The sequence below is a fragment of the Borostomias antarcticus genome, assembly GCF_949987555.1.
Source record: "Borostomias antarcticus genome assembly, chromosome: 19".
Lineage (NCBI taxonomy): Eukaryota > Metazoa > Chordata > Actinopteri > Stomiiformes > Stomiidae > Borostomias > Borostomias antarcticus.
The window spans coordinates 8,815,133-8,830,927 of record NC_140252.1 but is presented as its reverse complement, the minus strand read 5'-3'; the positions used below and the strand labels follow the sequence as shown (position 1 = coordinate 8,830,927).

General features: G+C 43.6%; 1 protein-coding gene across 3 annotated transcripts in view; it reads left to right on the top strand.

Moving 5' to 3' along the window:
- Positions 1–15,795, top strand: part of nbas (NBAS subunit of NRZ tethering complex) — a gene marked incomplete at its 5' end in the record, with an annotated part of 391,676 nt that overhangs the window by 24,842 nt on the left and 351,039 nt on the right. For all 3 annotated transcript variants that reach the window (XR_014630909.1, XR_014630910.1, XM_084453787.1), the window contains one exon: positions 2,039–2,232. Coding sequence is in view for 1 of the 3 variants with exons in the window: in XM_084453787.1 (XP_084309913.1) it covers positions 2,039–2,232 (194 nt within the window). The remainder of the gene's footprint in view (positions 1–2,038; positions 2,233–15,795) is intronic.

The window sequence follows — 15,795 nt, the reverse complement described above, 5'->3', positions numbered from 1 at the left end:
TAGCCTACCTTGTGCCAACCTCACTTGGCATTGGTCCTAATGGTATACTGTATACTGAAGTATGAAGTAGAGGTCTTCACGGGTCGGGTAAATCCGAGAGGACCCGAACCGGACCCGAGACCCCTACGGGTCCGGGTCCACATTTCCACGCTTTTATTATGGTCAATTGGGTTCGGGTGGATCCTTCTATTACCTCGGGTCTGTTTATCATTATGCGTAATACCCGAGAAAAACACATGACGCGTATTCAGTGAGACCGCGGCCGCGACGCGAGCGGAGACACGGCAGCCACCACCAGTAGCCTACCTTGTGCCAACCTCACTTGGCATTGGTCCTAATGGTATACTGTATACTGAAGTATGAAGTAGAGGTCTTCACGGGTCGGGTGAATCCGAGAGGACCCGAACCGGACCCGAGACCCCTACGGGTCCGGGTCCACATTTCCACGCTTTTATTATGGTCAATTGGGTTCGGGTGGATCCTTCTATTACCTCGGGTCTGTTTATCATTATGCGTAATACCCGAGAAAAACACATGACGCGTATTCAGTGAAACCGCGGCCGCGACCAGTAGCCTACCTTGTGAAAAAGAAGCTGAAAGAAAATGAATATAAAGAGGTAAAACCTAGCGTCAGCTTTGTGTAGCCTTATTTATTTAAGACCGTTACATTTCCATGCTGCCACATCACAGCCTGACAAAACAGCGATTGATCCTGTCGAGATTGAGAAGATAAATCGCAATTCCATCCAACTGTGATGCAACAGCATGCAAGCCAACAGCCGTGACAGCCTATGCGATTAATGCTACTAGGCTACTTGCTACTACTACCTGTCGGATCCGTAAAATACCCGATCCGACTCGGGTCTCGGGTCTCTGTCCAACTCCTGCTCTCGGACAAAATCGGGTCCGGTATACATATTTTAAAAAATTAGCGGGTTTAGTCGGATCTCGGAACGAATGTCTCGGGTCCATCTTGGTTTCGGGTCCACATTTTAGACCCGAGAAGACCTCTAGTATGAAGTCTACTGAATCTGATATATACAGAATAATATTTGGAGGGCCTATTCATCAGTTAATAAGTGATAATAATGGGCAACCTTAATCTAAAAATATGCAAGCAAAGACAGTGTCATCATATCGATACAATAATATGGGTAAGACCATTCTAAGACGAGAAGTCGTTTTTTGTGTGTTTTTTTATAAATCGGTATCGGTATAGGCCGATTCTGAGGAAAATAATCGGTGATCGGTATTGGCCCAAAAAAATCAGATCGGAGCATCCCTAAAAGCTCATGTCTCCCTGTCTTATTCTTTCCTGCATTTCAGGCAATGAAGATTGGTTGTCTTTTTTTGAGAGGCAACAGGGAGAATAATGTGTAAAAAAGTAATTGTTTGGTTGCTTAAGTAAATAACTAAGTTTTTATGAGATATCTGTTCTCTCTTTTTAGGGAAAAAGAAACATTGAAATTCTGATTAAAATGTTTCAACTGGGAATCTGGACATCTACATAATTGTATTTGGGGTTGTAATTGGGATGGATATACTATGCGCCTCGCAAGAGCCATGTATCTACTCGCACACAGAAATTCTAGTTTCAAAACGCTCAAAAAAGCGTCATTTGCATATTAAAATCACAAAAAATGTCTTCATGGGGAGGATGCCCCCGGACCCCCCTACCATAACTTGGTTTCGGACCTGTCACCTTTTTCACTCTCGGGAGTTTGCAGGTCTGTGTGTGTGTGTGTCCTCTGTGTGTGTGTGTGTGTGTGTGTGTGTCCTCTGTGTTTGTGTGTGTGTGTGTGTGTGGGCCCTCTGGTGTGTGTGTCATGTACAGTATGTCACACAAGTGGACATCTTGGTTACAAGTACATCCCTGTATATTGCTGTGTCCGTGTATGTGTTTACCTAATCTATACCTGTGTGTGTGTGTGTGTGTGTGTGTGTGTGTGTGTGTGTGTGTGTGTGTGTGTGTGTGTGTGTGTGTGTGTGTGTGTGTGTGTGTGCGTGTGCGTGTGCGTGCGCGTGTGTGTGTGCTCAGACCGGGAGCGGTACTACCCCCTGGTAGAGGTGTGCTGGTGGAGCGAGCGTGTGGTGATCCTGGCGCGCTGCTCTGGCGCGCTGACCGTGGCGTCGGTCCGGAACCTCCGCAACCTGCTGGGGAAGTCCTGCGAGTGGTTCGAGCCGTCGCCACGGGTTACCCCCGCCCACGACGGAGGCTTCCTCAGCCTGGAGGTAAAGGCTTGAAGTAAAGCTTGATGAGCAATAGGTGTGTGTGTGTGTGTGTGTGTGTGTGAGAGTGTGAGTGTGAGTGTGAGTGTGAGTGTGTGTACTTTAAGCGCAGGCTGGCCCAGGCCCATTGTCAATGCGTTTATCTGAATGCGTTGTCTGTTCTAAGATCATTGAACCCGTGAGTGTGTTTGTGTGTGTGATAGAGGGGGAGGAGAACGGGGTACTAGAGAGAGGGGGGGAGAGGAGAGCGGGGTTCTAGAGAGAAGGGGGGAGAGGACAACGGGGTACTAGAGAGAGAGGGGGAGGAGAACGGGGTAGTAGAGAGAGGGGGGGAGAGGAGAGCGGGGTTCTAGAGAGAAGGGGGGAGAGTACAACGGGGTACTAGAGAGAGAGGGGGAGGAGAACGGGGCACTAGAGAGAGAGGGGGAGGAGAACGGGCACTAGAGAGGGGGGGAGAGGAGAACGGGGTACTAGAGAGAGAGGGGGAGAGGAGAACGGGGTTCTAGAGAGAGGGGGGAGAGGAGAACGATGTACTAGAGAGAGGGGGGGAGAGGAGAACGATGTACTAGAGAGAGGGGGGGAGGAGAACGATGTACTAGAGAGAGGGGGGGAGGAGAACGGGGTACTAGAGAGAGGGGGGGAGAGGAGAACGATGTACTAGAGAGAGGGGGGGAGGAGAACGGGGTACTAGAGAGGGGGGGGGGGGGGAGAAGACAAGGGGACAGGACAGTTAGATCCAAGATGGCGGCGCGGACGGCCGCCTGGTTACAGCCTGTCGTTTGCTCCCATTGGTAAACGGAGAGTGGACCTTTGGAGCAGAGAGGAAGTGAGACAGCTGAATGGATGATCGGTTGATTGGTTAACGAGTTATCGTCCAAGTGTGTGTGTGTATGTGTGTGTTAGGGATGTAACGATTACCGGTATAATGATAAATTTAATCAGATTTTATCGTGGTTTATCTCAATAAAATCATCTCTAAACCTTGTTTGATTTCACTTTAAATACCGTCCAGCATCAACCAAAGTTGTTGCTCCAAGACGCATTAATTTAATGTTTACACAAACAAAAAGTGCATAATGCTGCTCATTAGGGGCCAGGCAGCGTAGCTGCCGGAACCCTATTGTATTTGCCTATATTATTATTATTCTCCATCTTCCACTGAAGTCTTACTTCCCGTGGACAAAAAATCACCAAAATTTGCACATAGCTCCAGTACTATACCCAAAGTCCTCAGCCTGCATTGTAGGTCAATAAACCTGAAGGTGGCGCTACAGCAACAGTCGCTGGGTCCTGTCTGTCTCTCATCCGTAGCCAGTACAACGTCTAGGTTCACCTAATACCAAAACACTCTGAAACAAATGCCCTGTGCTGTTCACCTTGTGGACTGGTGGTGTGGTCAAAGGCAGTGCAGGTAGTTCAGAGGGACATAGTTCACTAGAATAGCAGGAAGTGAAAACCCAGGCTAGTGAACAGGAAACAAACCCAGGCTAGTGAACAGGAAACAAACCCAGGCTAGTGAACAGGAAACAAACCCAGGCTAGTGAACAGGAAACAAACCCAGGCTAGTGAACGGGAAACAAACCCAGGCTAGTGAACAAGAAACAAACCCAGGCTAGTGAACAGGAAACGATGGGAAGTTACCGTGGGAATGACGAAGAGCTCGCTGCTCATCAGGTCGAAGACGTGGACGCTGCCAACGCTGTCGACGTATGCCAGGAGAGTGCAGTCATGACTCGTAGGGTTAGGGTTAGTATGTATGTGTGTCATGTATGTAACCTGCCTGTCTTAATTAGGGGCCAGGCAGCGTAGCTGCCGGAACCCTATTGTATTTGCCTATATTATTTTTAGGTGGGCTAGCTTGCAGAAGCAAGCTCAACTTGTGATATTCCCACTATTTCTTTCTTTCTTTCTTTCTTTCTTTCTTTCTTTCTTTCTTTCTTTCTTTCTTTCTTTCTTTCTTTCTTTCTTTCTTTCTTTCTTTCTTTCTTTCTTTCTTTCTTTCTTTATTATTATTCTCCCCGCTTTTTTGAACCTTAACTAGTTCTTCATACTTTGTCCTAGAAACTTCATTCAAACTTTAAAATGTTCATGACGTTCAGCTCTTGAACGGATCCATTCAGATTTTTGATATTTGTTATAGTTTTTAAGAAATTTAACTTTTAAAACATTTTTTTGTCCTATTGAAACTGCTTGAAACTGCTTTTGGAATGTTCAGAAATTTTATGTTTTTAGAGTGGTGGCAGCAGTTGCTTTGAAAATATTCACACATTTTGTAAACTGCTGGCACTCCTACAGTTTTGAAAGCTCACACACATATTATACATCAAAATGTTCACACAACTGTGCTGATTCGTACAATGTAAGTATCTAAGCCGTATGACGTATAGTTTTCGCTGTATGACGATTTGTTCGGCAACTGCGCTCCTCATTGAAACGTATGGCAACACACTCTAGCTTTTGAGCTGCTAATTTTGCATTTTTACTCTTTTTCTAACTTGTCGCAATGCCTACAGTTTTTAAGCTACACGGACATATAATAGCCTAAAATGTTCAGCATTTTCTCAGGATTCATACGGTGTCAAAATCTAGGCTGTGACCTTTATACTTTTTGAGAGAGAGCTGTCTGAAGCCAACATGCCTTTCCATTGAAGTGAATGAGAGGATGCTCAGTGTCAGTTGGGATTTGAATTTGGGGACACGTGCATGCTCTCTGTACAGGCACCCTTTATTGACTACTGTGGTAGCATTCATATTCCTTCCTTCCTTCCTTCTTTCCTTCCTTCCATCCTTCCATCCTTCCATCCTTCCATCCTTCCATCCTTCCTTTCCTTCCTTTCCTTTCCTTCCTTCCATCCTTCCTTCCATCCTTCCATCCTTCCTTCCCTTCCTTCCTTCTTTCCTTCCTTCCTTCCTTCCTTCCTTCCATCCTTCCTTCCCTTCCTTCTTTCTTTCCTTCCTTCCTTCCTTCCTTCCATCCTTCCTTCCTTCCTTCCTTCCTTCCATCCTTCCCTTCCTTCCATCCTTCCTTCTTTCCTTCCTTCCTTCCATCCTTTCTTCCATCCTTCCTTCCATCCTTCCCTTCCTTCCATCCTTCCATCCTTCCTTCCTTCCTTCCTTCCTTCCTTCCTTCCTTCCATCCTTCCTTCCTTCCTTCCATCCTTCCTTTCCTTCCTTCCATCTTTCTTTCCTTCCTTCCTTCCATCCTTCCTTCCTTCCTCCTTTCTTTCCTTCCTTCCTCCTTTCTTTCCTTCCTTCCTTCCATCCATCCTTCCATCCATCCTTCCTTCCTTCCTTCCCTTCCCTTCCTTCTTTCTTCCTTTCCTTCGATCCTTCATTCCTTTCCTTTCCTTCCTTCCTTCCATCCTTCCTTCCCTTACTTCCATCCTTCCCTTACTTCCATCCTTCCTTCTTTCTTTCTTTCTTTCTTTCTTTCTTTCTTTCCTTCCTTCCTTCCATCCTTCCATCCTTCCATCCTTCCATCCTTCCTTTCCTTCCTTTCCTTCCATCCTTCCTTCCTTCCTTCCATCCTTCCTTCCCTTCCTTCCTTCTTTCTTTCCTTCCTTCCTTCCTTCCTTCCTTCCTTCCATCCTTCCTTCCTTCCTTCCTTTCCTTCCTTCCTTCCATCTTTCCTTCCTTTCCTTCCTTCCTTCCTTCTTTCCTTCCTTCTTTCCTTCCTTCCTTCCTTCCATCCTTCCATCCTTCCATCCTTCCTTCCATTCCTTCCTTCCTTCCTTCCTTCTTGCTTTCTTTCTTTCTATACTTGCTTTCCTTCCTTCCATCCTTCCCTTCCTTCTTTCTTTCTTTCCTTCCTTCCTTCCCTTCCTTCCTTCCTTCCATCGTTCCTTCCTTCCATCCCTTCCTTCCATCCTTCTTTCCTTCCATCCTTCCTTCCATCCTTCCTTCTTTCCTTCCTTCTTGCTTTCTTTCTTTCTATACTTGCTTTCCTTCCATCCTTCCCTTCCTTCTTTCTTTCTTTCCTTCCTTCCTTCCCTTCCTTCCTTCCTTCCTTCCATCGTTCCTTCCTTCCATCCCTTCCTTCCATCCTTCTTTCCTTCCATCCTTCCTTCCATCCTTCCTTCTTTCTTTCTTTCTTTCCTTCCTTCCATCCTTCTTTCTTTCCTTCCTTCCTTCCATCCTTCCTTCCTCCTTTCTTTCCTTCCTTCCATCCTTCCTTCCTTCCATCCTTCCTTCCCTTCCTTCTTTCTTTCTTTCCTTCGATCCTTCATTAATTTCCTTTTCTTCCTTCCTTCCATCCTTCCTTCCTTCCTTCCCTTACTTCCATCCTTCCTTCCTTCTTTCTTTCCTTCCTTTCATCCTTCCTTTCCTTCCTTTCCTTCCTTTCCTTCCTTCCATCCTTCCTTCCTTCCTTTCCTTTCTTCCTTCCATCCTTCCTTTACTTTCTTCCTTCCATCCTTCCTTCCTTCCTTCCTTCCATCCTCCCTTCCATCCTTCCTTCCCTCCCGTCCTTCCATCCTTCCTTCTTTCTTTCCTTCCATCTTTCCTTTCCTTTCTTCCTTCCATCCTTCCTTCCTTCCTTCCATCCTCCCTTCCATTCCTTCCTTCCTTCCTTCTTGCTTTCTTTCTTTCTTTCCTTGCTTTCCTTCCATCCTTCCCTTCTTTCTTTCTTTCCTTCCTTCCTTCCTTCCCTTCCTTCCCTCCTTCCATCGTTCCTTCCTTACTTCAATCCCTTCCTTCTATCCTTCTTTCCTTCCTTCCTTCCATCCTTCCATCCTTCCATCCTTCCTTCCATCCATCCTTCCTTCCATCCTTCTTTCTTTCCTTCTTTCCTTCTTTCCTTCCTTCCTTCCATCCTTCCTTCCTCCTTTCTTTCCTTCCTTCCATCCTTCCTTCCTCCTTTCTTTCCTTCCTTCCATCCTTCCTTCCCTTCCTTCTTTCTTTCTTTCCTTCGATCCTTCATTCATTTCCTTTCCTTCCTTCCTTCCTTCCTTCCTTCCTTCCTTCCTTCCTTCCTTCCTTCCTTCCTTCCTTCCTTCCTTCCTTCCCTTACTTCTATCCTTCCTTCCTTCTTTCTTTCCTTCCTTCTGCCCGGAGGTCTTCATGGTGGAGTCAGGTAGGTGGCCCGGAGAGGGGTACACTGTCCCCGACTGGCTCTGACCTGAGGGGGTAGAGTCTCATCACCACGCCACTATCCACGCCACGGGCCCCACAACTCAACCCCTGAGTGGGCTAGAGACACAGTCTTCATTGGTGGATGCATTGAAATTGCCCAGAGGTCACTGTACTGTCCCCGACTAGCTGTGACCCAAGGGGGCGGGGCCTAACCAGCACACCACTATCCACGCCACGGGCCCCACAACTCAGCCCCTGAGTGGGCTAGAGACACACGGTCTTCACCGGTTGAGTCAGGTAGGTGGCCCGGAGAGGGCTACACTGTCCCTGACTGGCTCTGACCTGAGGGGGCGGAGTCTCACCCCCACGCCACTATCCACGCCATGGCCCCACAACTCAGCCCCTGAGTGGGCTAGAGACACATGGTCTTCACCGGTGCGGGCGGGTAGGTGGCCCGGAGAGGGGTGCACTGTCCTCGACCAGCTCTGACCTGAGGGGGCGGAGTCTCACCACCATGCCACTGTCCACGCCACAGACCCCACAACTCAGCCCCTGAGTGGGCTAGAGACGCACGGTCTTTGCCGATGGGTGCATGGAGATTGCCTGGTCCATAGTAGTTTTAGCAGTAGCTGTTACATACAGCTGCAGCAGCTAGCCCACCTCACATTTTCTCCAGGAAATGTACTTTCTAGTTATTATTATTATTATTATTATTATTACTATTTATTAGGGGCCAAGCACCGAAGGTGCGAAGCCCTATTGTTATTGTTAGTGTTATTATTATTCATCTGCCATGGAAGTCTATGGCAGGCCCTATAGCCGATTGGTAACTTTTTACGAAACTTTGCACGATGGTAGAGGCTTATAGCCTGAAGCCATGGAGCAAGTCTCACATCGATTGGCCAAAAGGGGGCGCTATAGCAGCCGACTGAAGTTGCGAATTTTGAACAGGCATATCTCAGGCCCCGTTTGACCTACAGAACTGAAAATTTGCACACATGTCTCTCCTCATGACGAACAAATTTGCCTCAAGGACCCATAACTTCCGGTTATATAGATTTTCCGCCATTTTGAATTTTTTGAAAAACGCTTAAAATCTATCTCCTCCTAGAGACTTTGACCAATCTACATGACATCCGGTACACACAATCTAGGGAACAATATCTAAAATTCCATCTCGACAAAAGTTGAAAAAGTTAAATATAACAGCAACTATGAGCCAATGAAATTTGCAGAGGGCGTGGCTTTTCACATGAAGGGTTATAATTTCTTAAGGGTTGTGCAGAACACCACGCCACTTGGTAGACATCTGTGCAGATATAGACTGAGGCAGCCACTGCATTATTGGCCAAATCAAACCAAATGGGGGCGCTAGAGAGCTCATTTTCAGTTTAGGCCTAACCGCCATGCAGAGCTTTCCGAACCACGGTACAGTGGTACCAGGGTATGTCTAATGGTCACTGGAGAAAGAAGAGCCTGATTGGCCACAGGGTGGCGCTATAACAAGACAAAATACATAAAAGGGGCTAAAATGCAAACTTTGAATGGTCATATGTCATGCCCCGTTGGAGCTAGAGTCATGCAGCTTTGGAGGCATATATGTCTCATCAGGGTGAACAAATTTGCCTCAAGGAGCCATAATTTCGGATTATGTTAATTTGCAACAATTTTGCATTTTTTGAAAAACACTTGAAATCTATCTCCTCCTAGGAAGTTTTGTCAATCTACATGAAGCACAGTAGATATAATTTAGCAATGAATATCTAAAGTTCCATCTCGACATAATTTAGAAAACTTGATGAAAAGAGCCACTATGAGCAATTGAATATTGCAGAGGGTGTGTCTTTTCACAAAAAGGCCTATAACATCTGAAGGAATGCATGGAACACCACAAAACTTTGTGTTCATACCGACAATGTCAGCCCGAGGCAAAGCCTCCATTACTGGCCAGATTTAACTGAATGGGGGCGCTAGAGAGCTCATTTCCTGTTCAGGCCTAACCGCTTGGATGGTATTTCCGAAAACAGATATAGTAGTACCAGAGCATATCTTGAGGTAACTGAAGAAATATGAAGCAGTTAGGCCAAAGGGTGGCGGTACAACGAGGCAAAATTCTTAAAAGTGGCTTAAACGCAATTGATTGCTGTAGCGCCCCCCGTGGCTAAATGGGGTTCATAATGCTTGTATGGGTAGCTGATGGCATGCTCTACAACTTACTAATTGGGCACAACACTGTCAGATTACATTTTGATGTTTATATAAGCATTGTTGTGCAAAGGGACCCCCATTGCACTTTCATTGTATTTTCATTGCTAGAATTAAACCAATGTGTCATCTCTTCTTATATGAAGAATGTGCTTGTTTAACTGAAATAATCAAGATCACTACAATTGAATGCATATGGACTCCACTTTAGTTTGACAGTAGTCATTCAGGTCAATTGGATGGACATTACCTTACTTTAACTGTGAGACTTCTTAAACATTACAGACATGTCATTAGTAGCCTTGTAGGCTAGGTTTACTGCAACACATTAAGTGCAAATCTTAGGTAATTGACACAATTCCAATCTCCCAGAAACACTATTATCAGCTATTTTATATATAACATACTTCACAGGAAAAGGGAGAGTAGCCAATTAGACTACAGAATTATACCCAGGGAGAGGGTAGATTATTGATTGTTTTTGAATCTTCTAGATGCTGTAGGGTAGTTCCATTCTTCCCATTTCATCCCGGGAGAGGGTAGTAACTATTAGCCTAGGGAGAGTGGAGTAGTCTATACCATACACATTTCATCTAGGGAAAGGAAATGGTCTATAGCATACATGCTTCATCCAGGGACATCGCAGTAGACCTTAGATTACATAGCCTACTTACACCAAATGTATGGGTGGGAGAGGGGCATTCTTCTGAAAACTGTGAGGTTAAGAGAGAAACAAGAATTGTGATTGTTGTTCACAGATTACTGAATTGTCAAGCTATCCCTGCAGTAATACTTGATTGTTAAGGTGGGTCTCCCAGGCAGATGGAAGGCCGGGAGAATGACCATGTGGGATGTAGACATGCAGATAAATAGGTCCTAGAAATATGTCCCAAAAAAGAAGAAATGTGTTGAGATGCTTAAAAGGACCTGACACTCACTTGACATCATCAGATGAATTAACTGTGATAGTGGTTGTATGATGATGCTGTTGCATGAATTTAACCTGATGTACCTAGTCAGGCGACAAAGACAGTCACATGCATAGCTCAAATGTGGCTATGGCAGATGCTAGCGATGTTTCTGTTACACAAATGCTATCAGCGTTCATAAAGAATTGATGTGTGTGTACATCTTTAAAGTCTGCTTTAAGACTGGATATTGTGTAGAGCCATTGTAAATGAACTGGCTTTTGTAGGAGTCAGTGTGTGAGAGGCATTTAGTGTAAAATGTGACATAGGTAGAGAGGTGATAGTTGGAGAAGGGTGCAAATGAGATTAAACTAGGGAATGTTATGACAGGTTTGATGGGAAGGTTAGTTGTCCAAAGAGTAACGAGTGCAGTGGTGTGTATTGTATGTGGCATGGGTGACAAACTGGATGGTAGAGTGGTAAAGAGTATCAAGTTTGGATAGTGTACCTTTTGCAGTATATAGCTTACACACTTCAACCAGGGAGAGGGTTTTAGCCTTTAATCTAAACACTTCATCCTGGGAGAGGACAGTAGCCCACAGACTACATAGCCTACTTACACCAAGTGTAGGGGGGGCATTCTTCTGGAAACTGTGAGGTGTAGAGAGAAACAAAAGTTGTGAGTGTTCTTCATAGGTAGCTGAATTATCAAGAAATCCCCGCACTGAGACTTGATGGTAAAGGTGGGCCTTCCAGGCAGATGGAAGGCCTGGAGAATGATCATGTGGCATGTAGACATGCAGAGAAATAGGTTCTAAAACATATGTACCAAAATAGAATGAATGTAATGAGATTCTAAAAAGGACCTGACTCTCACTTGACGCCTTCAGATGAATTGAATGTGAATGCAGTTGTATAATGATGATGATGATGATCATGGTGATGATGATACTGTTGCATGAATTTGACCTGATTCACCTGGTCAGGCGACATAGATGCTCACATGCATAGCTCCAATGTAGCTATGGCGTGTTTTGCTCGTTGGCTTTGATGCGTTCATTGTGCTTGGCCCCGTTATTGCTGCTTGCAGCTATATTTATTATTATTATTATTACTACTTATTATTCTCCATCTTCCACTGAAGTCTGACTTCCCGTGGACAAAAAATCACCAAACTTTGCACATAGCTCCAGTACTATACCCAAAGTCCTCAACCTGCATTGTAGGTCAATAAAGCTGAAGGTGGCGCTACAGCAACAGTCTAAAGTTTAAAGCTTTAAAAAATCATAACAAATCAGCCATAGGTGCTATCACTGTAAAACCATGTGAATGTAGTCCCAAGTGAGACAACACTTTCATACGCTCTGACCTTGCAGGAATTTTGAAGTCCATCACTCTGATTTTTTCATAAACTGTAAAACCTATCAAACCTATATCCTCCCACATTTTTTGTTCAATTGACACAAAAATGTATATACTGTATCTTCAGACGGTCCTTATCAAACGATCCTCACAGATTTTTGAAATATGAAAAATTGAGCCAACAGCGCATCAACATGTTTTACTGTTAACAGTTCTGTATACAGTTCCTACGAATTCTAGCCAAATCAATGTCTGATCATCCTCATAAAAAGTGACAATATCGGCAACATATCCAAGATGTAGTGTGATTTTTTTCAGAATTTTATGTCAAAAAATGATTTTTTTTACAGTATTCTGAATTATGCCCTCAAACGGTCAATAGAAAAGAACATATCTAAACCTAACTCCTCCTGAACTTGTAACCTAAGAGGTTACAAGTTCAATCCTCAACTGATGCAAAATGAGCATTGGAATGTCAACTTTCTTGTTGTCTTCCTATTCTCTCGCTTGCTCCTAAACTTGCCTGAAATTGCCTGGCCCCGCCTCATCGCTGCGTAGCAGCTTTAATTTTATTTGTGGTTTTCAATATAAAACTTGGTGAAATAATTTGAGTGTGTGTATCAGTTGTTTAAAAAATAATAACAACAAAACTATAACAATAACAAAACAATAATACTGATAACAGTGATGCTTAAACAATACCACAATAATACTGATAACATTGATGCTTAAACAATACCACAATAATACTGATAACAAGGATACTTTAACAATACCAGGATAATACTGATAACAGGGATACTGTTGGCCACTATAATCGTGATGGGACATTTTCATACCGTTACATCTCTAGGTTTTGAGTGTGTGTGTGTGTGTGTGTGTGTGTGTGTGTGTGTGTGCGTGTGTGCGTGTGTGTGCGTGTGTGTGTGTGTGTGCGTGTGCATGTGTGTGTGCGTGTGCGTGCGTGTGCGTGTGCGTGCGTGCATGCGTGTGTGTGTGTGCGTGTGTGTGCGTGTGTGTGTGTGCGTGTGCGTGCGTGCATGCGTGTGTGTGTGTGTGTTAGTGGGCTGTAAAAGTTATTTTTATCCTTATTATAGTTAGATTGTCAAAGAACACGCTGAGTGGTCGATCAAGCTGGTTTTAAACAAAGTCAATAGTTTATTCTATGTTACGATTCTGCAGAGTCGGACCCTCGCACCGGAAGTGATTCCAGGCAAGAGTGAAGCATGGGAGGAGGGGTCGTTGGTTTATACAGGAGAAGAGGAAGTGACAGTTTCAGGGGGAAGACAGGGAAGTGATGTCACACAGGGAGGGATTTGTAGTTCTAACAGACTGATCTATGAGAACGAACTACAAAGTTAAGAATAACAGTAAATGGGAAAAACAGAACACTTTGTTGAGACTTGAAATTCATTCACAATTCCCCACTTTGTGGATTAAATATCCACAACTATAATAGAAATGAAAGAATCAACAATGTGAAATCAAATTATAAAATAGGCCTATCATAAAAATAATCCAACATCTTTGGCAAAAACCCTATTCTACACATATGGAAAGGAAGCAATCTATTTCTCCACTAGGTGGAGCATAATAAAGATTTAACAAACTCAAAGTTATTTAACACACCAAGATCATTTTCTTCTCATATGCAATCACGTACCAAAACTCCTCACCTTAATTTGGCATAAGCAAGGTAAAAAGATAACATGATTATTAATCTAAGACATCATATATTCATGACTGAGTGGGAAAAAAAAAACTCTTTGTTTTAGAGGAAAACCCTAAAATTCAAATTAGAACCAACAGATTATGTATCAAAATATTCCAAATAGTCAATGTCAATGGCACAGACATCATTAAGATCTTGAATTGAATTAATAGTAAATTTAACTTTTTCTATCATTATTTAGGCAGCATAGGCATATCTGGAACAGCATTTAAACATACACTTAAGAATATTAAAAAAATAATAACGATGAAGAACATACATACAATTGAAAACACACATATTTGAGAATATCCAGGACTTGCAAAAGCATTCCATTTAGGAACATTATCTAAGATCTGAATACCTTTATCGTTTGCTTCATGGAACTCAATGTAGCATTTGGATCTGAACTAACCGAACAGCAGATATAGCCAGTATTCTCTCTAAGGGAAGTCTATTTTGTAGCACAATCTTTTCCATGTAATTTACTTCTGTAGCTAAGGCTGAAATTACTTGGTATTGTGCGATCATGTGTCATGCGTTCATGAGAGAAATAAAATACTGAAACTAAATTAAAAATTCGAGACAGCTCTATGGTGTCTAGTTTGATTGCTGATGAATTCCCTGCATTTGAGTGTGATCAATCTTCTTAATCCTGGACATTACATGAGCAAGATAACATTCATATGACACTGTTGCAATTTAAAGTTGAATACGCTATTTCCCTATAGCTCAAAAATACACCATTTGGAATGGCTCTCTGAACCTTAATTTCACATCTCATAAATCGCTTAAACACTAATTTGTCCTAATCTATGTGTTGTATCTGAAAATATTAATACATGCTGTGATATATTGAAGAGGTCACTTCAAATTGTTTAACTCGCTTTTCAAGTTCAGCCCTGTGGATGCAATTCTGTTAGGCTTCATTTTAATACTTGGTTGATGTAGTTAGGTGCATAGCAGTTAAACACAGTTAAACACAGTCCCCTGAGAATAGTCTGGAACAGCTTCTACAAAGATCAACTTTATAATTATGAATTTTCAATACTTCTATACCCACTCTAAACTAAACTCCAGTCACAGTTTCAACAGTATAACCTGGAAATCTCTGTTGCTTTCAAATCTTATATATGCAGAATGTAGTATTTTCCATACATCTTCGCTACCGTATAGACCCAACAGTCAAGTGGAGTGCAACATTCAAATAGGACAAACGCTTGTCCACGTTGCCATAACGATCCTGGGAAGGAGGTGACAGGCACGGTCACTTCTTTCAATAGCTCCTCCTCAGAGGAAGCCACAGTGTGGTGGCCCATGATCGTGTTTTGCTGGAGTGGTGGTCAGAGTTGTCATCCTGACAGCAATGAGGAAAAGTAGTGCGTTATTCTTTGTCTGATTTCTCATCTGAGGAGACCAGAGAGTGAGCTTTCGCCCTGGTGGTGACACAGGATATTGCATCTTGGTTGTTGAATCCTCGGGCCGGGTGCCTCGTCCGGAACCAGCCTGCAGTGGCTGGCGTGTACCCACAAAGTCCTCTCTGCTACGTCTGGGTTAGCAGCAGGAACTGGTACGGGCCCAGCCAACGGGCACTCTGGTTTCAGGTCTCTGCTCACAACCCATTGGCCTGGTTGGAAATGATGCAGGTCGGCTCTCTCAGGTCGGCAGAGACCTGTGAATCCACAGATGAGAGACAGCATAGACAAAACAGGACAGCACCGCAGCTTTTAGCAGCGGAGTTAGCAGCCATACTACCTATGGACACAGGATCAGAGATTTCAATAGGAGCTTGGCCTTTGCCACCATCTTAAAATATTACACATTAAGTTTCTTCTTCAGCTCTGCATCTTGTTCTTTCAACTACTTTCTAATTTCCTTCAATTCAACCTCCTCACTACCTTCAATTCAACTTCCTCACTACCTTCAATTCAACTTCCTCACTACCTTCAATTCAACTTCTTCATTACCTTCTTCACTACTACTAGTCTGTTTCATTAGCAACAACCAGTTAACTTGATAACATCCTTTACTCCCCCTCTTTTTTGAAACATGATCTGGTCAGTGTGCTAATTTGAAAACATAATGAAGGCATGGAATATGCAGTATAGGTTATGCTTACTATGAAATGAGCATTCATTCAAAATCAGAGTGAGAGGAGAATATCTGAGAGGTTTGAGCGTGGCTTAATTGATCTCGGTCAATATGTTGAGTCATGTCTCTCTGCCTTCTGGAGGAGGAAGCAGAGTTAAGAACAGTGCATCTTTGAAATGCACGGTCAACAGTTCATTCTTATTAAAGCAGCAGCCACGC